The 26,119-nt window shown below is 39.6% G+C and overlaps 1 protein-coding gene, 1 non-coding gene and 2 pseudogenes across 6 annotated transcripts in view; 2 read left to right on the top strand and 2 right to left on the bottom strand.

The window, feature by feature from the left end:
• Positions 1-8,816, bottom strand: part of UGGT1 (UDP-glucose glycoprotein glucosyltransferase 1) — a 117,841-nt gene extending 109,025 nt beyond the window's left edge. For 2 of the 5 annotated variants that reach the window (XM_023526609.1, XM_023526611.1), the window contains exons 1-2: positions 8,581-8,816; positions 3,480-3,615 (exon numbers count right to left, since the gene is read on the bottom strand). In XM_023526609.1, the coding sequence (XP_023382377.1) occupies positions 3,480-3,601 (122 nt within the window). In that variant the 5' untranslated portion in view covers positions 3,602-3,615; positions 8,581-8,816. The remainder of the gene's footprint in view (positions 1-3,479; positions 3,616-8,580) is intronic. The other 3 variants (XM_023526610.1, XM_011386389.2, XM_011386388.2) reach the window with 3 other exon arrangements.
• LOC111734475 lies at positions 252-365 on the top strand (annotated as a pseudogene).
• Positions 8,817-13,205: 4,389 nt separating the features above from the next.
• LOC105310187 lies at positions 13,206-20,007 on the top strand (annotated as a pseudogene).
• On the bottom strand, positions 14,835-14,937 carry LOC111734472. The gene has a single exon (XR_002778460.1). It is a non-coding gene; the product is annotated as a U6 spliceosomal RNA (small nuclear RNA).
• Positions 20,008-26,119: the final 6,112 nt, after the last annotated feature.

Here is a 26,119-nt window from a genome sequence, read left to right as displayed (position 1 = left end):
CTGAAACCACATGAGAGAACAAAACAGAGAATCAGGAATAATGGAGTCTAGCAATCTAACAGATGTGGAGTTCAAAACACTAGTTATAAAGATGCTCGATCTACATTTAGGGGAAGTGAAGATGAACTCAGTAAAACTCTAACAAAGAGATTTAAAAAAAAAAACCATAAAAATGGAAATTATAAAAGAGAACCAGTTGGAAATGAAGAACACATTATTTGAGATGAAGAGTATATTAAAGGGAATGAACAGTCTACGGCCATGCTACCCTGAACAAGCCCGATCTTATCTTGGAAGCTAAGTAGGGTCGGGCCTGGTTAGTACTTGGATGGGAGACCACCTAGGAAGACCAAGTGCTGTAGGCGTAAAAAAATAAAAAAATAAGGGATTGTAAGCTGACAAGGTTCTTGCAATCTGTGAGGTCAACCAAGGGTTGCCTCACCTAAAAAAAAAAAAAGGAATCAACAGAGTGGATGAAGAAGAGGATTGAACCACTAATATAGAGGATGGGGAAGCCAAGGACACTCAATCAGGATGGCAAAACTTTAATAATAATTTAAGGAGCCTATGGGACACAATTAAAGGTAAAAATATCCATGTCATAGGGGTACCAGAAGGAAAACAAGAAGTTGAAGAGCTACTTAAAGAAATAATGATGAGAAACTTCCCTCACCCGGTGAAGGAATTAGACATACCACCCCAAGAAGCTCAGGGAATCCCAAGAAAGATGAACCCAAAGAGGCCCACACAAAGACATATCATAATTAAAATGCCAAAGGTTAATAAATACAAAGAGAGAATCTTAAAAGCAGCAAGAGAAAAGCAGTTAGTTATCTACAAGGGAGCATCCATAAAACTGGCAGCTGATTTCTAAAGAGAAACTATGCAGGACAGAAGGACTTGGCACAAAATATTCGACGTGATGAAAATCAAGGATCTACAACTAAGAATACTTTAACCAGCAAAGCCATCATTTAAGTCAAAGAACAAATAAAGAGCTTCCCAGACAAAAGTAAGCTAAAGGAATTTATCAACACCAAGTCAGTATTATAGGAAATGTTGGAGGGACTTCCTTAAGAAGAAAAAACATGTATCAAAAACAGGAATAAAAAATGGTAATAACCACATTCCTATCATCAAGTACTTCAAATGGAAAAGAACTAAGTGCTCCAACCAAAAGACAGAGTGGTTGAATGGATAAGAAAACAAGACCCCTACATATGCCGCCTACCAGAGTCTCACTTCAGATTAAAAGACACACACAGACTGAAAGAAAGGGGATGGAAAAAGATATTGCCTTGATGAACCTAGAGGGTACTATGCTAAATAAAATAAGTCGGATAGAGAAAGGTGAATATTGCACGCTTTCATGTACATGTGGAACCTAAAAAACAAAATAAACAACAGACACACACACACACACATCGCTTCATGGATAACTCCAAAGCTACAACTTCATTAGCGTCAGGCCCAATCTTAAATAGCTTCAGTCCCTAAAGTCTAGGTGCAAGGAAAGGAAAAGGTATGTTGTAGCTGCATGCCTCGATGTTAGGAGAGTCTGTCCCTTCACCTTCACCCACATGAACAGTGCTCCAACCCACCATTAATGCTTGCCATGAACCTAGGAGGAAAGAATGATGATCTCAGCTAGCTCTAGAGGTGAATATGTAGTGGTTTCAAGAAAGCACAGTTCATTTTTGAGTTGCCTATATGTCCAGTTTATCTTGGCAAAACATCTGCAAATCGCTACAGAAGAGGACTAAAAAGAGTGAACCAAAATCGCAAATGGCCAGGATATCATGTAAAGGGGAGATGTCTGTGATGGGCAAGTTGGTGAAGTATCCTTCACAGACATCAAATAAACTAAAAAAAATTGACAAATTAAGGCTGACAATTGTAGTGTACTTTTTCAAAAGTCCATAGTTATATTCGTAAGAATCTTCTAAGACAATGTACAAAAACCAAGAAATTAGTGTGAGAGTAATGGAATGTAACTCTGTTAAGAATGTTAAGCAGAATATCATAAAACATTTATTAGAGTTAACTGTTCCAAAATATTTAGAACATGATAGTAAATCTCAATGACCTATATTTACATCAAACAAATCATCAAAAATATTAGCAAAAAAAAAAAAGGAAAAGAAAGGAAAGGGAAAAAAACAAGTTATTAGAGTTCTGGCTCAGGCAGACTAGGATCTCAAGACCTTCAGTCACTTCATTTTTACACCTATCCTACATCTAATAAAGTCCTAACATTCGATGAGCTCACTCTATTTATCAAATTAGTTATTGCAACATCACTATAAAGTACATGCAGTGGTTGTTATTATTATTATTGTGTGTGTGTGTGTGTGTGTGTGTGTGTGTGTGTGTGTGTATTTTGCCATTTTATTGCTGAGAAAAGGGAGACACAGAGAAGCGACAGAAGAAAGTCTGTGGGGCTCCTCCACAAGTCAAGATCAGCTCCTAAGTGGCTCACTTGCCCACTTGTCCTTTCATTTTCCTTAGGAGATGCAACTATTGATATATACAAGCAACATAACAAAACTCTTCATTCACATTTTTCTAGGGATTAAGGAGAAAATGTTAGAAGATGAAACTCTACACTGAAGACCACAAAGTTAACTGAAGTAAGGCAACAGTTCAAATTTCTAGCACTATCAAATTCTGAGACTTACCAAGCACTTGCCATTCAACCTCCCTAATTTAAGCTTTAGAAAGATTCTCTGCAAGTTCTAGCTATAAATTATTAGTTTCATCTAAAAACATTAAAAAACTGACTAAAAGACAGGTATTTGGTTATATTTACATTATAAATATAATAAGTACACGTGGAATACAAAATTTCCCCAAAAAATCATTGATTATATTGTATTTTATTGATTTTAAGACACTCTAGATTTTAAGACTTATCATTGTTTTAAGAAACATTAAGAATGAAAGATGTTACCAATTCTAATTGTAAGATAACATCTTAATTTAATTAGAACACATTCTGATTTTTTAGAGATGTTAAAATGTAGAACATGTACATCTTAGAACAGATGAAAATCTGGCCATTTCCACAGTTTTCCCCTGTACTCTCTTATCTTGGGGTCTTCTTCCAAGTTCTCAGGAGGAACATGTGCTCTTTACCCCACCTTGCCAAGCTCTCTTCTCTTCCTTTTAAATAAATAGAAAATTTCCTTTAAGTACAACTTCTTTCCCCTTATTACCACATTTATACTTTTCCTGGAAGGTAGCATAATAATTTAACCAATCAGTATATCTGTCTAAAGAAGTCCCTAAGTATCACTATGAATCAATACAGTCCTATCCTACTAATAGATTCTGTGTACAACAGAAAAGTGCAGGCCGAAAGAGGCTCATACTAAATGCATTTAATGATGATAATCTCCATTCCTAAAAAGCTCCTGAATATTCACTAGTAAAGCCTACATTCTTGCTCAAACGTGTGAAAGGAAAAACTGTCTTCTTACCTTGCTTCTAACAACAATGGAGTAGAAAACCATTTTGTTGTAAGAGAAGTTGTAATGGCTTTTGAATCTGCCTTTACTGAGGAAAACAGCCACAGTCCAGTGAATACAATCAGAAGTCCCATTTTACAGCAAACCCCTAAAAAAGGAAAAAAAAGTTTTGCTACAAAAAAATGTTTAAACATGTATCTTAATACTTAGAGATATCAAATAACATATTATAGAAATAGAAATGCTTCCGAAATATAACAGTACCTAACATCTAGATAGTTCAACACATTTGCTGAGTGACGGACACATAACTAAAGGTATACAGTTCATTACATACACTCTTTCCTACAAAGGCTCCAGTTCATTTCCTGGGCATCTATAATATACAGAGGTATAAGAGTCAGTTGGTGGCACAGCTGGTTGTATACAACCATACTTTATGAAGCAGCAGAGTAAATAAAACTGAGACAGATGAAAACATAAATGGTAAATGTTGCAGATTGAATTGTGTCCCCCAAAAAGATGTTGAAGTCCTTACCCCCAGGACCTCAGAATATGAACTTGTTTGGAAATAGGGTCTTTACAGAGGTAGTCAACTTAAAATAAGGTCATGAGGGTGGGCTCCAATCCAATATGACTGGTGTTAAAAAAAAAAGGGGGGGTGGGATTTGAGCACAGAGTCAGGAAAGCACAGAGGGAAGACTATATGAAAAGACAGAATGCCAGGCAAAGATGGAGGCAGACATTAGAATTATATTGCAAGCCAAGGAATGCCTGGTGCTACCAGAAGCTAGAAGAGGTCAGGAAAGATCCTCTCCTACAGACTTCAATGTGAACATAGTCCTGTGACACTTTCACTTAGAACTTCTAGCCTCTTAAATTGTAAGACAATGTAAACTGTTGTTCTAAGCTACCTGGTTTGTGGTACTTTGTTTTGGGAGCCCTATAAATATGATGGGTCTAGAAAGTAAACTCAAAGATGGGTTCTGGAATGAGGAAATGTTAAGAACTCAGTGGGTATCATCTACAAAATAAAGATGCTGGGGTCACTGGTAAATTGGCAGGGTCACAGAATGCAGGCCTCCTGAACTCTCAGCAGCAGCCTCACCAAGCACACTGAGGTCCTCCGTGTACATATCATATCAGAAAAACGTGTCCAGCTTCAGACTTCTTTGATTTTTCATCCCAGAAGTCTGTCTACCAGAACCAGAACCCTAATCAGATATCCCTCTGGGCTATATAAAAGTCAACCTCCTAGTTCCACCTATTTGAATGGGAATCCACAGGGGATGTGAATATGTGGGAAACGCTAAACCAAACTCGTGCTTCTTAACATTAACAACCAGACAGGCTCACCCCAATTCCTCAATACTGGAGATAAAATCTATTGTTGGAGGAGACAGTCCAAATTGTGAAGAACCAGTCAGTATTTTCTTTTTATAAAAAGCGTTATCATTTATGCCAACATCCTGTTCACGTAACACACAGTATCTCTAAAGGACAATGGTCAAAAGCAAAATATATTACACCAAATAGAAAAGTTGCTTTTAGATGAGTTTTAAGCTCAAGCTCTGCCAGCTTCTTTGGAAACAAAAAAATTAATATGAACATCCCATTTATAAATAAGTATTTTTAAAAATCAACAGTTGTAAAGACCAGAGCTAACCAAACTAGACTTTTGACAATGAAATCTGCTAGCAGTAATTCCTGACTTAGGGATCATGGGTGGGAGATTGCTGGGAGGTGGATTGCTGGGTGCACAGTGGATGATGTAGCTCCCTTTTGGAATCTAGCAGAAATTATTGACATGTCCTAGATGTGCCAGCCAGAACCTAAACTTTTACATACAATTTCAGACCACCCAAGAACTCTCTTAGGACCATTTATAGATGCCCTCCCTTATAGGTCCATGGACTACACTCTGAGAAACCTTCCTGCATAATAGAATAAACAGTTGTCAAAAAGAGAAAACCTCTTAGAGTTGACCTGTGATCAATTCCTGAGTTTGCTACTTACCAGCAGTGTAACCATGTTACCTAATAACTTCTCTGGCCATTAGTCTCTAGACTCTAAAATAGGAATAACAGTATCTGCCATACCTGGCCACTATGAAAATGAAAAGGCAACGTGAAAATACCAACTACTATACCAAAATTAACTTCTAGCAAAATGTATCATAAGGGAAAGAAACTAAAATCTATCTTCTAAGCTATAGATTAATGCATCATCGCTATTACATGGCCTCAAAATTTTGCCTTGGAAACCTACCCTCTATGGCTAGGAAAATAAAATAAAATTAAAAAAATCCTCCCCAAAGTCAATAAGTTTCTAAACTGGAGAGACTATATGAACTATACTGAAGCAGTATTACACCATGGTTACATTTATGATTTTTCCTTAAGAGCCCTAGATGCGTAATCTTCCAAAAGTGGGGATTCTGGGTGATAAAACTGGGTACTACCGCACAGTGGAATTACAGGGAACTGAGTGACGACAGGCCCCTGAGGAAACATTAGAATTCAGTGAGCAATTACTCTGGGCAGATCACTGTGTCAGGTGCTTTGTACACAACTGTTACCCAGCCCTTCCACACCAAAAACTGCAATTCCTTAAGGGTGGGTGGCAGACAGGTCTCCTGTGTTCACCACAGCAAACAGCAGTACCAGTCAGTCGATACTCCATGAATATGCTGCATAATGGATGAAACGCTATTATTCCCGTTTAAAAATAAGAAAATGGAAGCTCAAAGAGGCTGAGTAACTTCACTGACTAATCTGTAGCAATGCTTGGAGCCCACATCTGCCTGCTTTTAAAAATTCTACAATATCATACTACCTCCCTTGATTCCCTGGCTTTACGAGGGGTAAGAATTCAAACTGTGCAAAGCCAGATTAAACAAAGAGCTTTCTTGTGAGAACTAAGGCAAGTCTAAAGATTTTCTAGGGAACATAATCTTTGGGACACAGGTGACTGAGAGAAGAAAAATTTCAACACAAAACCAAGAGGTGCAGGTCTGAAGTTGGGACCAAAGCAAACCATCCAACTACCCTGAAAAATCCATAATTAAGCTAGCCTTGAACACTGAGTGTGAGCTAAAGAGCAGAGGGTTTTGTCTGTCATCGTCACATACCTAGCTTAATGCCTGGAACACAGGAGGTTCTCAAAATAAACAAATAGATGCTTCATTCATTAAGGGATAAGTGAAAGAAAAAGGAAAGAAAGGAGTGTGGCACTAAGAGCAATAAGAGCAAAGAGACTACAAAAAGCCTACAACTTAAGAAGGCTAAAATGAAAACTATACACTGTGACTCACCAGAGATACTCTTCCACGTTTTTGTTTGTTTGTTTGTTTGTTTGTTTTAAGAACAACAGACAGAGTTCTTGGGGCATGGTATAGCACCTTCAGAGATGAGCTTTACATTAAAGAAGAGCTTTCCCACCCTGACCTCACTTCCTTGATTCCACAGGTATTACCAGGGGAAAAGGCTATCCAGAGAAGCAAAAGTAAGAACATCACTGAAGTGGCCTTTCGTTTGCAGATGCCTTCATTTTACAAGATCCCTTATCACTCTGACCCTAGTGGTCTTTAAATGTTGCTTATACAGATGAATAGTTGGAGAAATAATAGCTGTCAGAATCTGCAATGTGGCATTTGAATGATCATAGACATAATGCTTACGCATGATGAAAAAATAAAAAACACTCCTTCAAAATTTCTAAGCCCAAATGTTATCATCTGGTAAGATCTAGTCTGTGGCCCATTTTCCATAGTTTAAATTAAAGAGCCTATCTCTTGCTCATTAATCTACAGTAAAACGTTGAAAATATTAAAAAAATTATAATATGGAAAATGCTTTCCACTTTTTGGAAAACAAAAGAGGCATAAAATTCTAAATCATCACCAATTTTTCTTCTTCCATTTGTAAACTGAAGATAACAGCAAACAAACTCTTAAAAAACAACTTGCACCAGTTTATAGAAAACCATTTGAGTTTCAACATATAGAATAATAGTGAGGAAAAATATTAGGAAGTACCCTTCTTGTGAAATAAATTTACTACTCAAATAATTAAACTTAACATACATTTATACCTTTCACAAAACTATTTGCTGTGAACCACATAAATCAAACATTTTCATGTTTGATACATCAAAGAACAAAGTAATCAAAGAACATACATCAAACATGAAAATGATCGCAGGGCACTGCAGAAAAAAATCTAAGACAATTTTCTCTACAGTTCAATTTATTCCCCTCAAGTTAATTGTGTATTGTAAAGGTGCCATGCTACTGTACAAAGCAATGTTCATTTCCTTTAATAAAAATGAGTTTCAGCTAAGTTTATCAACAAGCCAAAGAGAAAGACAACACAACTTTGTTGTGTTCTTAAATAGCTACTTAAAATGTATTCAAACCCAAGCTAAAATTGGCTGGCAAGTGCATGATGAATGTTTCCAAAATAGTTAATGAAGCACGGTAAGGCATAAGACCCTAGAACTTCAAATGAACAAAATATGCTAGTTCTCAAACCTGGCAAGAAATGCAAAACAATCTAGAGATTCTGTCAAAGGAACGAGAACAGTTCACATTCATAACTTATTTGCGATGTAGACAAATCTTATTATTTGGCAGGTCCCATACTAAAAGTGAAACCGGATCGTCCAATTTCCAGACAACAGACCCTCTTAAATGAAAAACGGCAGCCAATATGCACTAACCGAACTCATTTTAGGGAAAACAGAAATCTATAAAAAGATCAAGTCGTTCTCCAGAGTCCTGCAAATTGCTGGTTCTCAACCTACTTAAGGTCAGGCTTAGTCTAAATTCATGTTAGGGCACTTGGTCACATGGGTCTCAAAGCTCTTCAATAAAGGCTCAGAATAAAGGCTGGAGAGCTCGCGGCCAACCTCGCAGAAACGATACTTTGCACAGAAGACCAATGAGAGACAACACTGACCACTCGCAAAAGGGCTGGGGCACAGGAGGGGAAATTGAGCCGGGAAAATTGCGCCAAGGAATAAGCGGAAGCTCAGGTAATCAGGGTACAGGGTCGCCTCGCGCCCCGGACCCTCTTCCCATCCACGAGACCACCCCACGCCACCCCAGGGGTACCTGTCACCTGCCGTGCAGCCGCGACACGCGCGCGGCTTGCGTCCCCGTTCCTGCCCAAGCCGGGGCCACGCAGGGTCCGCGACGGCGCTTGCGACAACGCTGGGAGGGGGTTGGGGGCGGGAGGCCGGCGGCGGTGGAGGCTGCGCCAGTGAGCGGCCGACACGCGCCTTCCCACAGCTCAGTTCACAAGCCGGCCTCGCGGAGCAATAGCCCAGCTGCTAACCGCCCTTTACTTCCGCTTCCCATTGGCAAGGCCGGAGGACTTCCGACCACCGAGTCTCGGCCGAGGCAGCCCAGAGCGCCACGGCAAGGGCGGCGCCATCTTACATCCGAGGGTGCTCCGCCTCTCCGCTTCCTCCTGCCGGTTCCGCGTGAGGGGGCGGTGGGGAGGTGTGTGCTGCAGGTGGGAAAGGGCGTGCGGGACGGACAACAGAGACCGGACGCTTTACCAAATGGTGAAGCCAAACAGAGGTTTCACCCTTCTTTCTGATTTGGTCCCTGGGGCGTTTCAGAGTCTGCGTTCTTAAACCCTTCTGTTAAAAGCACTGCTGCACAATAAAGGACAATGTTTCTAGCATCCTAGACTTTATTTGGAACCATAAACTTTAGCAAATTCTGTTCCAGGGAGCATAAGTAAAAGACTTTAAATTTTATGAGGAAATTTGCTTATTTATACCAGCAGTGGCAATTTAATCTGCAGGATTACTTTGTTCTTTGAAGTATTTGTTTACTGGCAAATATAAATCACTATGTAAAATTGTTTTAGAATATGTGACTCTGGACAGACTGTGCTATCTACCCAGAATGAATATGTCATTAGAGTGAAAGCGAACTAAAAACTTTTTAACTATTAAGTAAAAGTGTACTAAAAGACAAAAATACGTTAAAAATTACATTAAAAGTATAAAATTTTGACTGACTTTTGATTATATGACACAAATAGCTCATCCCCTGAGAATGCCAGAACAAGGAGTGAAAGCACTTTCTTTAACCTAATAGCTAGCTATACGTCTGTACTGTGCTTAAGAACTTCAGAGCTGACTGTTGGATTCTCTGATCCTTGCTAGAATAAATGGAGTTAAAATAATTTTAAGGAATGAAAATAAGTGTTTTAAAATTCATTTATTGAATAAACACTTGTAATAGTAGCCTTCTGTTGTGCATTGTCTACCATTCTTTAAGGCTATGCTTCCACAAAAAGGGGTTAGGGAGGGTGGGGGGTGTTTGTTTTACCTCTGTCTGCTCCATGATCCATGAACACCACTGTTGATCATGAGCAAAAATGTACCTGTTGGAAGGACTCCTTAATTGGGCCCAAAATCATAACCAAAGTCCAGCAGCATTACTAATACAGGCCTGTCACACACACTGCATTGCAGCGAAAAAGCCACAGACTCGGGCTGCCAAGCCTCCTGCACTGTGCTCCTGCCTTCTGAACTGACCCTTATAAAGGAGTTCCTGGAATCCGATTTTGACCAATAGACTGAGACCTTCCCCATCCACTCGGGGCTGTGTAGCTACATTCTCATTTGCATCTTTACTGACCAATCAGTGTGGCTCCACAACAACCAGTCAGAAGAAGTGGAGCCTACCAATTAGGACAGTGCTATCTGAGTCAAATTGTTTGGATTTGGAGTCCTCCTTTGCATGGAAATGGACTAATCAAGGACAGGAGCAGGAATTTCTCCCTCTATAAGTCGGCCTCCTCTTTGTCTGCTTTCTCCTGCATGTTAGCTGTAACCCTGGAGCTGCAACATTTGAGCTGCTTCACTGGAATAAAGGCTCTCTTCACCAAATCCTAGGTTGGAGACTACTGGTGGCACTGAATTGGCGGCAGAGACCTTTAATTAATGCTACCAACGTTTTCTTAGTTATAACATAAAACTAAGTGCAGAGCTCCCAAGAAAGTTAGGTTTCTCTTTTTCTAAACCTGTCTTAGAAAATTCAGTGCTATTGAAGAGGGGCTTTTGGACTTTTGATTCAAAGCTAATCAGCTTTTTGTTCTGTTTCTGATTACAGATTGCTTGCTGCAAAGGCTCACTTGCCCTTTGCTCCACAAATGTAACTGTACCCCGTAACAGCTCCCGCACTTCGTAACACTTGCAACTGCCGGTAACCCATAGCAACTCCTCAACATAATGTTACCAATGTTACTACTTGCAACCATAGCATAGCAACTCCCACCATTTGTAATGGTCTGAGTTCAAATCAACCAATCAGCTTGTGTAAAAAGCCTGTATATAAGGAATGTTGCAACTGAGCTTGGGGCCCAGATCTTCAGAGCCCTAGCTCCTCAGGGGCCGTGCGTAATAAACCTGAGTTCTCTAACTCTCCGAGTTACTGCTTAGTTTTTTGCTGGTCTGATTTTGGAGCTTTACCGCAACATCTTTGGAGGCCCCAGCAAGATTCCAACCACGCCAGCCCCTTGAGCCGCCAGAACAGTGGCTCGGCCAGATTGCGGCAGAGGGGATCTGAGACGACTGAGGCGTGCCACCTCAGTATTCCAGGTTCTCTTTTGGATCGGTGCCCCAACTCCCAAGTTGGCTGAGCCCACCAACCGGACTCATAAGAGGGACGGACCAACTCACCAGAAATGACCACAAGAAAAGGTACCAAGGTAAGATCGATCCCAGGATCAGCCCCCATTCAGGTCCCATCTGTCGGAAGAGGAGCTCGATCGCCTCCTAGTCTTCAGTAAAAAGACATTAGTTAGTGTCTTCCCTCTGTGGGGAAGACATCAAAGTCTCCAAAAGCAAGGGCTGAGACACCAGAGTCTCCCCACTGAGGAAGGTGTCAGGTTAGGGCCAGAGGCCTTCCATAAAGGGGAGAGGCACTATTTTAGCCTGATGTATGAATGAGTGAATGAATGAGAGCCTTGGCCAGCTTGATTAGTCAGGTACAAGTTTATAGCTCCATGCTGGGCACCCTTAAGGTCTCCTGAAGTCCACGGAGATCGTGTGGGTTCATTCTGCATTTCCATGTTGAATGGCATATGGTCCAGGGCGGCATCAGACTAGTATCCAATCGTAAGTCACAAAGCTGAGTCCACTATGTCCAAGCGTCACCTAAACTCCTTCAGGATATGGCCAGATGTCCATCTGAATGGTCTCCTCTGTGGAGGGGGCCCCCACCCTTGTTTATCTTTGCATCCCCATCACAGGGGTGGAATGGATTTGGTCAACACTAAGTAAAGTGGAGAGTACCATCACCCTCTGGAGAGCAACCAAGCACCCTCCACTAGTTAGGAGGAGTGACTGCATGATCTCCAGTGGATAGGTTAAGGAATGGTGGTGGGAGGTTGTACAAAAGAGAGTACTGAATGATTGAGATGTGGTCTTGCCACAAATTGAGAGTTGAGCCCCAATCCTTGGTACCATGGCGAACCTCATATGGCTTACGGTGGCCTCACTGGATCTCCATGAGGAGTCTACTCCAGTGATCCGGGTCGGGGGCTTATACCAACCCACCAATGCTAAGAAGCACCTGAAATCTCCATGAGGGGAGCAGCCAGAGATGGGCGAAGTGAGTGGCGTCCCCTCCACATTTTCCCTGATCCTATCCCCCAACCCTCCATGTGATTGTTGTCTGTCATGGGAGGTACAGGAGGTACTCCTGAGATAGATAGATAGATAGATAGATAGATAGATAGATAGATAGATAGATAGATAGATAGATAGATAGATATGAAAGGAAAGTGTTTTTGGTAACAGAAGGTATAAGGTCTGGAGACTTATTTTGAAGGAAATTGAAGGAAAGGTGTTTGTCTCAGAGATGGTTATTGCTGAAAGAGTGAAAAGAAGCAAACTGAGAGAATAAAGAAAATGTGAAAGAAGGTTGGTGAAGGGAAATTCTGAGAGGAAATTCTATGTGCTAAAAGTAAGAGGAATTCAAAAACTAGAATTGTGTTTTAGACTAATGTTATGAAAAGGTTTTCTGAGTAGAAAACAAGGATTCTGTATTTCATCAAAATAATTTCAGTGTTTTATGATGCCTTAACCAGCTAACGCTCCTTCTGGGGCTTTAGAAAATATACTAACACTGGCCTGTGCACCCAGTTTTCAAAGGAAGGTCCCTGCATATATGGGGGGAGGTTCTGCTAAGCCAACTGTCTTAGATTGTATGTTGGAAAATTTTAAGGAAGATTTCTCAGGGAAATAAGGGGTCAAGCTGACCTCAGGAAAGCTTCGTACTCTTTGTGAGTTTAAATGGCCCGCCTTCAGGGTAAATTGGCCTCTAGAAGGGACTCTCGACCTCCCCACAGTGAGGGCAGTATAGTGGGTAGTGAAGGGGATCCCTGGATATTCAGACCAGTCTTCATACATAGACACATGGCTGCATACTGCTACTGGGTCCAGTTTCGTGCTTCCTTGGGTCCAGTTTAGTGCGAATAGGCAGGGAGAGAGTAAGGTACTTGTGGCCCAACCAACTCAAGAAAAGAACAAGAAGGTGCCAGCAAAATTAATCCACCAAGGGGTCCCTGAGGAAGAGCTTATTTTCTTCTCACCACCATACATCTCAGCAGCACCGTCAGTCTCCGCACAGCCACTGCGCCCACAATTGCTGACAAACCTCCACCATCAGTGTCTTCGCCACTCCAACCTACCCCAGAGTCCCGGCCCAGCACCATGCCCTGTGTCAGGTTCAAGTTCGACTCCTCAAATCACTCTGCCTGCTATATGGAGTCATTGTCTCACGAGGAGGTGCAGACTCAGCTCCAGGGCCAGCTCCATGGCATGTTCGTAGTCCACGACTCTTCCACCTGCCCCAAGGACTATCTACTGTCTGTGTCCGAGAATGCATTAGTCTCCTACTACTACATCATCAAGATGGAATTTGACCATTTGTCGGTCCTGCTAGAGTTTTACAAGACTCACCCACCACCTGAACACCACCACCTGAACACCACCACCCTGATGGAGCCCGTGCCCAGGTATCTAAGTGCATCGAAATATGCATGGACTCTCTATGATTTTCCTGGAAATGATGCTGAAGACCTGCCTTTTAAGAAGGGTGATATCCTAGTAATAATCAAGAAGCCAGAAGAACAGCAGTGAAGTGCCCAGAACAAGAATGGCTGGGTCGGAATAATTCCCCTTGCTTTTGTTAAAAAGGTAGTAAGATCCTCACCACATGGAAAACATGAAAAATCCAACCTAAAGGTAAAGACTGGGGCTAGGAAGCCAACAACAAAAACGACAAAGATACTCTAAAGGCCAGAGGAGTTGCCCACAGAATTCTATGAGAGACTATGTGAGGCATTCCAGGCGTATACCCCTTTTGACTCCGAAGCACAAGCTTCAAAATTAGAGGGCTTTGCTGGGATGAACAACACCCAGTTACCAGAAGTTGCAAACAAAATGTTTGTAAGCTGCGGTCAAAAGACCCGATTGGGGAACCCAGGTCCAGCACAACAGACTGCTGTTCCCTCATGGAAGGGAGAAATCAAAAGGAAACCCCTACTTTGTGACAACCAATGCACCAACTGCAAAGAGGCTAGCCATTGGAAAAATGAGTGCCCTCGTCGTAGGAGAACACCTGAAAGGCCAAAGAATTTAAGAAACCTGCCTGAGCCAGTCATCCAAGAGCTCACCAGCCAGGCCAAGGAACAATCAGAGTAGAAACAGTCGGGCCCCCTGATCCTAGCCATGGCCACTATTTTCTTTGAACAAAGACAGATTTAATATTTTAAACTTTTTTATTTTGAAATAATTACAGAGTCACAAGATGTTACAGAGATAGTGCAGAGTTCCCATGTACCCTTCAATGGGTTCTCCCAGTGACTACTCAACTTTAGTACAATATCAAAATCAGAATACTGACATTGGTGCAATGTGTGTCTAGTTCTGTCATTTTATCACATGTGTAAATTTGTGTAACCACCACCACAATCAAGATGCAGAACTATTCTAGCACCACAAAAGTTTCCCGTTGGGTTAGGGGGAAGAAAGGACAAATAAGTGGAGCACAGAGGATTTGGGGGACTGTGAGACTACTCTGTATGATATTCTAGTGGTGGATATGTTATTCATTTGTCAAATCCATAGAACCTACAACACCAGGAGTGAACCTTAATGTAAACTATAGACTTTGGATGATAATTTAGGTTCATTGATTATAACAAATGTACCACTCTAATGCTGGGTTGTTGATAGTAAGGGAGGATATGCGGGGCAGGATGTCTAAGAACTCTGTACTATTGCTCATTTTACTGTAAATCTAAAACTGCTCTAAAAAATAAAGTATAGATACAGTTTTAGGATATGGAACACTTCATGAATTTGTGTCATCCTTGGGCAGAGGACATACTAATCTCTGTATCATTCCAATTTTTAGTATGTATTCTGCCAAAGTGAGCACTAAAAACATTTAAAAGAGGGAGATCATAAATGTTAAAGATGGAAGAAGTATAAAAGATAAACAAATCCTCTATCCTCAATGAAAAATGAAGAAAAATGAGACTCGGACTTTAAAAATAATTAATATACTTTATTTTTAGTACAGTTTTAATTTTTACAGAATAATTGAAAAGATAGTACATACAGTACCAGCTATCCATCCGACCCCAACACCCGACACTCAACACCCAATATAGTTTCTCCTATTACTAATATCTTGCATCAATGTGGTACATTAGAGTTATATCCATATAATGAAGTATTTGAAATAATTTTCAAATGGCATAATTTCCAAACCACATATCTGCCAAAGAACTTGTACCTAAAATATATAAAAGACTATCAAAACTCAATATTGTAGAAATAATATTATTATGTTATTGTTAACTAAAGTCCATAGTTTACATCAGGGTTCACTCTTACTATCGCACAGTTTTACAGAGTTTCACAAGTGTATAAAAACATGTAAACCCCAGTGTTTCATTTAGTCACCTCTCTGGTAACCACTGACCTTTTCACCATCTGCTATAGACTGAATTTTATGTTCCTCCCCAAGATTCATATGTTGACTTCTAATCCCCAATGCAATGATATTTGTAGGTGGGGTCTTTAGGAGGTTGTGAGGGTGGAGCTTTATGAACAGGATTAGGGCCCTTATAAAAGAGACCCTAGAGAGTTCCATGGCCCTCCTACCATGTAAGAACACAATGAAGACAGCCAGCTGACTATGAAGCAGGAAGTGGGCACTCAGCAGACACTAAATGTCTCAGAGCCTTGATTTTGGACCTTCCAGCCTCCAGAATTATGATAAGTAAATTTCTGTTGTTCATAAGCCACCCAGACTCTGCTATTCTTTATAGCAGCCTGAATGGACTATGATACCATTTCTATAGTTTTACCTTCTCCGAAATGTCATATAGTTGGAATCATACAGTATGTAGCCTGCAGATAGGCTTGTTTCCTCAAGCATATTCACTTAAGTTTCCTTCATATTTTTTTGTACTGTGTGCACTCATTTCTCTTTATTGCTGAATAATATTCCATTATATGGATCTACCACAGTTTATTCTTTTATGTTTGTAATTATTTTTTCATTGTGCTTGCTCTGTTTCTCTTTTTAATCTTTCCCTCTTTTTATTCCATCTCTAGTTTCAATTGAACATTTTATATGATTCCATTTTATATCCTCTCTTAGCACATGAAGTAAATTTTTTTTTTATTTTAGTAGAGTCCCTGGAGTATGTAACATACATTTACAGCTAATCCATATTCACTTTCAAATAGCACCATACTGCTTCAGGGGAGTACTGCTATCTTTCAACAGAATATTCCCAATTCCTCCCTTCTGTCCATTAGTGCATCACTGCCATTCATTTTACTCCTCATATGCTATAATCAACCAATGCATGGTTGCTGTTATGACTTTGGAGAACATTATTTATTAAATCATATAGCAATAGAAAAAATAAATATTTTATTTTACCTTCATTTTTTTTCTGATGCTTTTCTTTTCTTTCTATAGATCCAAGCTTCTGAACTATATCATTTTCCCATTCCCTAAAGAACTTCTTTGAACATTTCTTGCAAGGCAGGTCTACTATAGCCATATTCTCTCAGTGTTTGTTTGTCTGAAAAAGTCTTTATTTCTTATTCACTTTTGAAAGATAACTTCACAGGATACATAATTCTATGTCACTGATTTTCTTTCAAGGCTTCAATTATTTTCTTCCATTCTATTCCTGCCTGCATAATTTGTGAAAAGAAGTCTGATGTAATTAGTATCATTGTTCATTTATAGGTAAAGTTGTTTTTCTCTCTGGCTTTGGTCAAGATTTTCTCTTTCCCTTTGGCTTCTGCAATTTGAATATGGTATGCCTAGGTGTAGTTTTTTGTCGTCGTTGTTATTATTTATCCTGTGGTGTGTTATCTGATCATCCTAGATTGGTTTCTTTCATATTTTGAAAAATTCCTAGCCATTTCTACATCAAATATTTTATCTGCTTCTTTAGCTCTTTCTTCTTCTAGTATTCCCATTATGAAAATGATAAACATTTGTCATTATTCCAGTTTTTCAATATTCTGTTTTGATTTTTAAATTCTTTTTTCTCTTTGCATTTCATTTTGGGAAGTTTCCATTGACATATTTCCAAGCTTACTGATCCTTTTCTTGGTTATAGCCAATGTACTGATTACCCCATCAAAGATATTCTTCATTTTGTTACAGTGTTTTTAATTTCTAGCATTACCTTTTAATTTTCTTAGTGGTTCCATCAATCTGATTACATTACTCCTATGTTCTTGCATATTGTTTACTTTTTCTATTTGCATTTTTAGTATGTTAATCAGTTACTTTAAAATCCCAGCCTGATAATTTCAAAATCTCTACCATATCTGAGTCTGATTCTGATATTTTGTCTGTCTCTTCATATTTTATTTTTTCTTGTCTGTTAGTATACCTGTAATTTTTCTTGAAACCCAAACATGATGTAAAAGGCACTGAGATAAATGGGTTTTAGTGTAAAGTTTTGTGTTTTCCTGGCCAAGAGTTAGTCTGTGTTTACTTTTTGCTGTAGCTGTGTCAGAGACCTCACTTTCCTCTAATGTCATTGGTTTTGTCTCCTCTGTTCTGTTTGGGTTTCCCTAGAAACGGCTTCTTAAATAAAATCAAAGCATTACAGTTTTTTCATCTATAAGCTATATTGTTATAAAAGAGCACCGTCAATATGGTGGTAAAGCTGATGGAATGGAAAGCATCCTATAATTCTTTAACTACTGTCAACAAAAGGTCAGTGCCACTATCAAATGCCAATAGGAGTCCCCAATCTGATACGTAGAAAAAGGAGAGACTTTATTCTGGTGAACAGTTTGCATACCAAGAAAAAGCAGTCCCCAGAGAAAACTGAAAATGTGCTCCTCTGAAATAATGGGAGGCCCACTGACATAGAAGAAGTTCCTGTTCTGGTCCCTGATTGACCCATTTCTATGCAAAGAAGGAATCTAAATTTGCACAATGAATTGATCTAAATAGTACTAACCTGATTGGTTGGAGTCACTAATCCTAACTGGTCGTTGTAAAGCCACTCTAATTGGTAGATAAAGATGCAAATGAGAATATAAGCTGTGCAAGTCCAATTGGACAGGGAAGATCTCAGCCCATTGATCAAAATACGATTCTAGGAATTTCTTTATAAGAATCTGCTCAGGCAGCAGGGACACAGTGCAGGGGCTTTGCAGTCCAGTCTGTGACTTTTCTCTGAAATACAGCATGCATGAGAGATGCCCTGTAAACAATGGCTGCTAGACCTTGATTGTAAATTTGGGCCCATTTAACCACTAGGAATCCTTTTTGACAGGTATATTTTTTTCTTGAGGTCAGCACTAGGTCTCAGTCTTTTAGTAGGCCTGTTCCCGTGGGCTGTGACTTTCACAAGTGTTTTTCCCATTTATGTGAGGAAGGAAGACTAGAGGGGGATGGAGTTGGATAATTTCCCTTCCCTCCAAGTCAGATGAAGCTATGGTAATGGCTTTTTTCCTTACTGAGTAGGACTTTATCATGGAGAATTCTTTGGTCTTATTTCAAAAACCAATTTTTTTGCTTACTTTTTCCCTAACTATAGCCAAATATGAGGAGTTTTTCTAGAATATTCACTGTGAGAACCTGGAGGCAACCCCACAAAAGTGTAGAAGTCCTCTCACCTTACTCTGGTTCCCCAGGATTATTCAACTCTCAAACTAATCTAGACTCAGACTCTAGAAAGTCACTCTAATTATCTGATAAGTGTTCTTACCAGTTACCAGTTTCAGCGGCTTCTGATTCAGGTAAGCAGATATATATTCTCTATATTTGTGCACTTCTTCAGTTTTGGGGAGGTGGTTTGTCTTCTGACTTTAATTCTCTCTCAATATTTAATTCATTCCATTTTTTCTTGTTGTGAGGGCAAGAAAGATGACTTTCAAACTTTTTACATATAGAGCATAAATTAGAAGTCCAAGACTCAGACCACTTATGAGAAGTTGGTGGCGGAACCCAATTCTCAAGAAAAATGCTCTCTCATAGAAATGAAATATGAATCACATAGGTAATTTAAAATTTTCTAATAACCACATTCAAAAAGTACAAATAAATAAGTGAAATTTTATTTAACTCGATATATCTAATTATCATTTAAATATGTAATTATTTTTAAAAGTTAAATTTTGCTTTTTTGTACTAAGTGTTTGAAATCTAGTATGGCTTTTACACTTACAGCATATCTTAATTTGGTCATTTCAGGTGCTCAGTCACCACAGACTCCCACTAACCACCCCATCGCTTATCTAAAAAAAAAAAGACTAACAAACTGAGTTCACCCTCACCAGGACTATTCCTCGAACACCCGGGCACACCACTGTGCTTTTCTCCTATGCTTGAGTGGCCCTTTTCCCCTCTCTCCACAGGTTTGCTCATATTCTTCATTTATGACTCTGTCAATATCACACTTTCAGAGGGCTTTTCCTAACTACCTCATCTAAAATCTGTCCCCCAAACTGTTACCCTTGCTCTCCTTCACCTACTCTGCTTTTTTCCATTCTATATTTGTTATAGTCTGCATCTCCCTACTGGATGTCACTCCATGAGGAAAGAGACATTATGTAGTCCAGATGTTGTGTTCCAGCTGCACCACTCTATGTAAACGAGGACACACTCAGCCAAGGAGATGTTCTCTCCCTGCTACTGATCTCGCTCAGTCAGCTTGTGGGCAAAGGGCTTGTGTTGAGCCAGTGAATACCTTTAGTTGCTGGGGAGACACAGCATAGAATCCTTCATGTTTTAAGCTCTATTTGTCATTCAGAAAACTAAAGCTTACTGTTGACTCTGTGTGCTTTTTTCCTTAAGAGGGGGCTCAGGAGTATACAGACCAAATTTGAAAGTTAAGTCCTGCAGAGGTGCTGACCCAGTAGTCAAACCCAGGCCACCCAACCCCTGTAAGCCAGCCAGTGCCTCACTAGAGTTCCCAATGAAGAAGTTTCTGGCAAAAGAAATTTCCCAAAAGTAAGTTCATATGTAATAGAGGGTATCTAAAAATAGCCATATAAGTTAACCATTAATGCTTAACTATAAGTATCTTACACTGTTATATCTATGACTACATTTACATATCTTTCCTTTGGGAGATTTATCTATTTGTATCATGACGTCAAATCAAATCTTTTTTTTTTAATTTATCATTTAACACATTTTACATAATCAAACGAATGTCATACATTTTAGCATTATAATATTCAGCAGAAGAAAATGCAAATCATTGGATAGGTATGTATTTTTGGTTCATTTCCTTAGTTTTGAACAATTTAATGCTTATTATTTTGTAAATTATGAGCTCTAGAACACTTCTATTTGAGCAAAAGCCTTTGACCATCTGAGTACCCAATTGTGATTGAGCCTACCCAACAACCATTTTTCCTTTTTCCTTCAGTAATAAAATACTAAGTAATGTGCCAACCTAGAAAATTCCATTTCCAGCTTCCCTTGCATATGGGAGCCAATGCAAAAATAAGCATTAGTCTTTGTGCAGTACTTCCAAGAAAACTCTTTGATCTCTCACCCTTCCATTTTTTCCTACCTGGAACTCCTACACAATAACTGGAACCCTAGCAACCATGTGGTGACTTTAGGAAGTAATATGTTCAGGATGGTGATGCAGAAAGCCATAAGGAGCCAGGGTGGGTCTCTTATGTCTTTATGTAGTGGACATAGCTGACCCACACTGCCTACTTCTAAACTAGTTGTACAAAAATGAGAAAAACTATTTTGTGTAAACCACTATTATTTCAGTGCCTGTTTCTAGCATTCCTGAGCTATATTCAGAGACTCATTAGATTTAGTTGGAGATGAATCAAATCAATTCTTATTGTACATCTTTCACCCAGCATCTTATTCTCTCATCTCTGTTGATTGGCACCATAATGCCTCCCCTTACTTATATGAAGGAACTGAAGTTTCTTAAGGGCTTTTCAGTTGTTCACTTTACCACTTCAGAGAACTTGAGGGCAATGTCTGGGACTGCATCACTTGTCCCAGTTCTGCTTTATGTTAGGCCTTTGTCAGCCCTGTGCTCCCACCTTTCCTAACTACTGGTTCTTTGTGGGAATATGAACACACATCCACTACGATGTACACGTGCTGCTGCAGTGAGACATCTATTTACTGCTAAGGAAACATAGTCTGTACTTGTCCTCAGAACTTTAGCACTTACTTAGCTACTACTAATTTAGCTACCACTTATTTAGCTACTACTAAACAGTACCACATTGCTCCTCAATCTTATTCAACTGTCAGAGGATGGTGTGAGACTGGTTAAAAAAAGAGGAAGAAATTAAACATTGAACTGCCAGTGACCAACAGAAAAGAGAGGTGAAAAAAAGAATATGCTCAAAGAAAGATGAGAACAACATTCAGACAGCATCCTAAGACCAGAAACCAGGTTCCAAAGGGAGAAATAGCTGGGAAACCCAATTTACAAAAATGAGAAAAGGTTGTTATAAGGTTGGGAGGGTTGGGGAAATTGTAGAACCTGCAATACAAGCCTGCAGAAAACTGGATTCACTGCTAAGGAGGCTTTATATGTGCCTTTAGATAAAATTGAAGATATCATATGAAACTTGTTAGGAACTATGAGAATCTGAAGTTGTGGAAAGCAAAGTTGTATTTTTAAATGTTTGTTTCCTTGACATAAAAGGAGCACAAATCAACAGATGTTACAGTGGTACAGTGTGACAAAGGTGATAGATGAGAAGGCTGTCACTCATACTCCAAATTTGTAAGACAGAATACTGTCTCACACGAAATATTCCTCTCAATAAAATATTCCTCTCTGCCCACATTGCCCATCCCAAGAGAAACTTGTCCAACTTGAAAAGTCAAGTCTACTCCAGAGGGAAAGATGACCCTATCAATGAGGTTTTATTTGAGGGGGGCGGCGAATGGGGAGGGGTAGATTGCTGAGGTCAGAATAATGGCTCACTGAGATCTTGGGAAGTCAGGTTCCCTGAAATTTCTAGAGTTTGAGGGAGGCAAGAGATAACTGCTGGCAAACAGGCTGTCTTACCAAAGTGAGTTCCCTTAGAAGATCCATATGCCTTCTAGCAAATAGGATGACATTGTAGAAAATCTCACTTCTGTTGTCAAGTTCACTGTGTATTTTGTCTTGGGCTATGGAGTAGCAACAGTGACACCTAGTACCATCCAATTTGTGTGATGTGGTCCCCAGTGAATCACACCTCCCTATTGTAGTGTAATTTTGCCATTTCTTCCATCAAGAGGTAGAGTCTTTCTCCTTGAGAATGCTATGCATGTGTCATTATAGGATTTACTTCTTTTAGACAAGTAATATTTACATGTTTCGAAGGCTACAAAAGGATATAAAGTGAAAATTTCCTTCCAGTGCTGGTAAATGTTTAACAACTTGCACTTTAAAACCGTGGCCTCTTTCTTCGGCAGGTTAGTTTGGACTTCTCTTCATAGAAGGTTGGACTCTCAGAGCAAAAGTGGAAACTGCCAGCCTTCTTAGGGTTTCGAAGTTCAATAGAATATTGTGGAAAATATGGAGTATGTTTTTTGAGATTAAGTCGTAGAAGACATTGCTCCTTCCATCATGCTGTCTCATATCACTTGCTCAGGGATAAGCCAACTGCCATGTAGGCATGGAGACTCAAGCAGCCTCATATTGAGGTCAATGTGAGCAGAAGAAGCTTGCAACTAACAGCCAACACCAACTTTGCAGCCAAGTGAGTAGATCCTCCCACTGTCAGAAGACTGCAATCTCCAGCCGTATGTTAACTGTAACCTGATGAGAGACTCCCAGCCAGAACCACCCAGTTAAGCCACTCTCCAATTCCTAAGTTAAAGAAACTATGAAAAATGTTTATTGTGTTTAAATGAAACTATGTTTTAGTTTAATTTGTTACATAGCCCAAGATCACAAAAGGTGTGGTCCTCTGCCAGTGTACACAGAGTGGCCTCGGGTATACCAGCACGGGCACACTCGTAGTTGGATGGGCAAGAGTCCCTATTCTGGGAGCAGCTGGAAATTATATCCTCATTACTCTGACCATAAATAGATGTTTGGAGGGGAGGAGTCCCTGATTGTTTTATGTGGATTCTGAGAAATCTCTACCTCACATGCAACTCTGAGGCCTAAAGCTCAATAATGCCTTAAAAAGAAACCCTCTACTCACTGATATTCCTTGATGTTTTGTCTTTGTAAACAGTCTTGTGGAAAAAAAAAAACCTCCAACACCCTAGATTGATCATGAGATAAGATTTATCTATGGCAGCTGCATTTTAATAAATCAATCTAGAACAGTATTGAGACTGCAACACACAGTAAGCAACACATTTCACATTGTGACCTAACACTCATAAACATATCTATAAAAATAAAAAATATTTTATGAAACAATACCCTTGCACATTTGATCATGTAAAAACATAATAAAGTTTACACAACTGGTCAAGATGGCATAGAGGATAGAGGCTTTGTACAGCTTCTCTTATGACTACACTAAATTATGACAAAACCATGAAGCAAATAGAAAGCAGAGTCACCTGGGGTCTGGATGAACAGAGGCCCTACATCTAGAGAGAGAAATAAGAAAGCACCTTGGAAGGGTAGGATGGAGCAGAGACACGAGGCTACTCGGTCCCACACAGGCTGAGCAAGACAGAACCTACAGCAGCTGCAGCTGGCAGGTGCAGATGTTCCTCTTAAAGGGGGCATGACCACAACTGGATTTTCGTAGTGATGGACTCGCTCACCCTGAGCTGCAGCACTGGGGCAGCTGATGGGGAGATGAGGAGCCAGGGACATATGGGGGGGAGGGACATTGAATTGTAGGGCTTTATGGCGAGGGCTGGAAGGGCAGCTTTCTCCTGGGCAGAAGTGCTGGTGGTATCCATTGATCCTTGGTGGAGCCTTCCCCACTCCCAGTATATGGATCCAGGCACTGTCATAGCTGAGGCATCATCAAACTAGATAACAGAGGTCGCTCCGCCTAGACAACTCTCTGAAACTTTGCCCTTTCTATGTGCGGCCCCACCCAAGCCACATCCAGTGGGGTCCTGGGCATGCCCTGTGCCCCTTGCTGAGCAGCCCCAAGCTCCACAATAGTGGCAGCCAGAATTGGTTTCTGGCATGGCCTCTTGAGGCAACTACAATCACAGCCCAGGTGGCACCCATCTGTGGATTGCTTCCTGACTTTTACAGATGGCTCTGGAAGGGCACAGGCTGAGGCTATATTTGGCCTGTGGCTGAACCCCCCTCAGCACTGTGCCACTGAGCCCCACAAAGCTACTAAGACTGGGAGACTTAGGAGCTTTATCTAGTACATAGAGACAGACACAGAAAGGCAGCCAAAATGGGGAGACAAAGATACGTGCCTCACATAAAAGAATAGACCAGAGCTCCAGAAAAAGATCTAAACAAAGTGGAGTCAAGCAATCCAATGGATGCAGAGTTCAAATCACTGGTTATAAAGATGCTCAATAAAAATAGATGAACTCAGTGAGAACTTTAACAACAAGATAGAAAACATGAAAATGGAGATGGAAATTATAAAAGGGAACCAGTCAGGAATGAAGAATATAATATCTGAGATGAAGAGTATTAGAAGGAATCAACAGAGTGGTGACAAGGAAGATTAAATCACTGATATAGAGGATGGGATAGCGGAGGACACCTAATCAGAACAGCAACAAGAAAAAAAAATCCAAAAATGTGAAGATAATTTAAGAAGTTTATGGGACAGCATCAAACATAACAATATTCACATTGTAAGAATACCAAATGGAGAAGAGAGCAGGAAGTTGAAAAACTATTTGAAGAAATCATGATGGAAAGTTTCCCTAACCTGGTGAAGGAAACAGATATACAAGCCCAGGAAGGTTGGATATCCCAAACAAGATGAGCCCAAAGAGGTCCACACAAAGACACATCATAATTAAAATGCCAAAGATTTAATACAAAGAGGGAATCTTAAAAGCAGCAAGAGAAGAGCAGTTAGTTACCTACAAGGGTATTCCCATAAGTCTAGCAGCTGATTTCTCAAAAGAAACCTTGCAGGACAGAGAGATTGGCAAAAAAAAAAATATATGTTATATATATTTTTAATATTTATAAAATATATAAATATATATATATTTTTGCCAATCTCTCTGTCATATATATATATATATATATATTCAAAGTGATGAAAACCCAGGATCTACAATCAAGATTACTCTACCCAGCAAAGCTATCATTCAGAGTCAAAGGACAGATAAAGAGCTTCCCAAACAAGAGAAAGCTAAAGGAGTTCATCACCACCAAGCCAGTATTACAGAAAATGTTGGAAGGACTTCTTTAAGAAGAAGAAAAAATATGTATCAAAAATGTGAATGAAGAATGGCAATAACTACATATCTATCAACAAGTTCTTCAAATGAAAAAGAATTCAGTGTTCCAATCAAAAGGTAGGGTGGCTGAATGAATGAGAAAACAAGATCCTTACATAGGTTGCCTACAAGAGACTCACTTCAAATTAAAAGACACACACAGGCTAAAACTAAGGGGATGGATAAAGATATTGCATGATAGACTTAGAGGGTTGTACTGAATGGAGTAAGTCAGGTAGAGAAAGACAAATGCCATATGATTTCATGTACATGTGGAATCTAAAGAACAAAATAAACAAACGGAAACAAACTCATGGATACAGAGAACATTTTGAGGGTTACCATATGGGATGGGGCTTGGGAGGCATTGGTGAAAAAGGGAAAAGGGATTAAGAAGTATAAATGGATAGTTACAAAATAGTCATGGAGATACAAAGTATAGCAAAAGCAATATAGTCAATAATATTGCAATATATACGGAGGTGGAGGGGTACTAGATTTATTGGGGTGATCATTTTGTGAGTTATATAGATCTCTAATCACTATGCTGTACACCTGAAACTAATATAATATTGTATCCCAAAAATAAGTGAAAAATAAAAATTCTATTTAAAAAATATGATATTTGATATTGTTTATATCAAATATTATTCTATTTGTGTGTACATATAACCTGTGGTGGGGGGGGGACAAAATAAGCAACACAAAAACAAAAAATTAGAAATGACTTCAT

The sequence above is a fragment of the Pteropus vampyrus genome, unplaced genomic scaffold (assembly GCF_000151845.1).
Source record: "Pteropus vampyrus isolate Shadow unplaced genomic scaffold, Pvam_2.0 Scaffold1390, whole genome shotgun sequence".
NCBI classification, from domain to species: Eukaryota; Metazoa; Chordata; class Mammalia; order Chiroptera; family Pteropodidae; genus Pteropus; species Pteropus vampyrus.
Note: the sequence above shows the minus strand (reverse complement) of the source record. Positions and strands in the feature narration are given on the sequence as shown.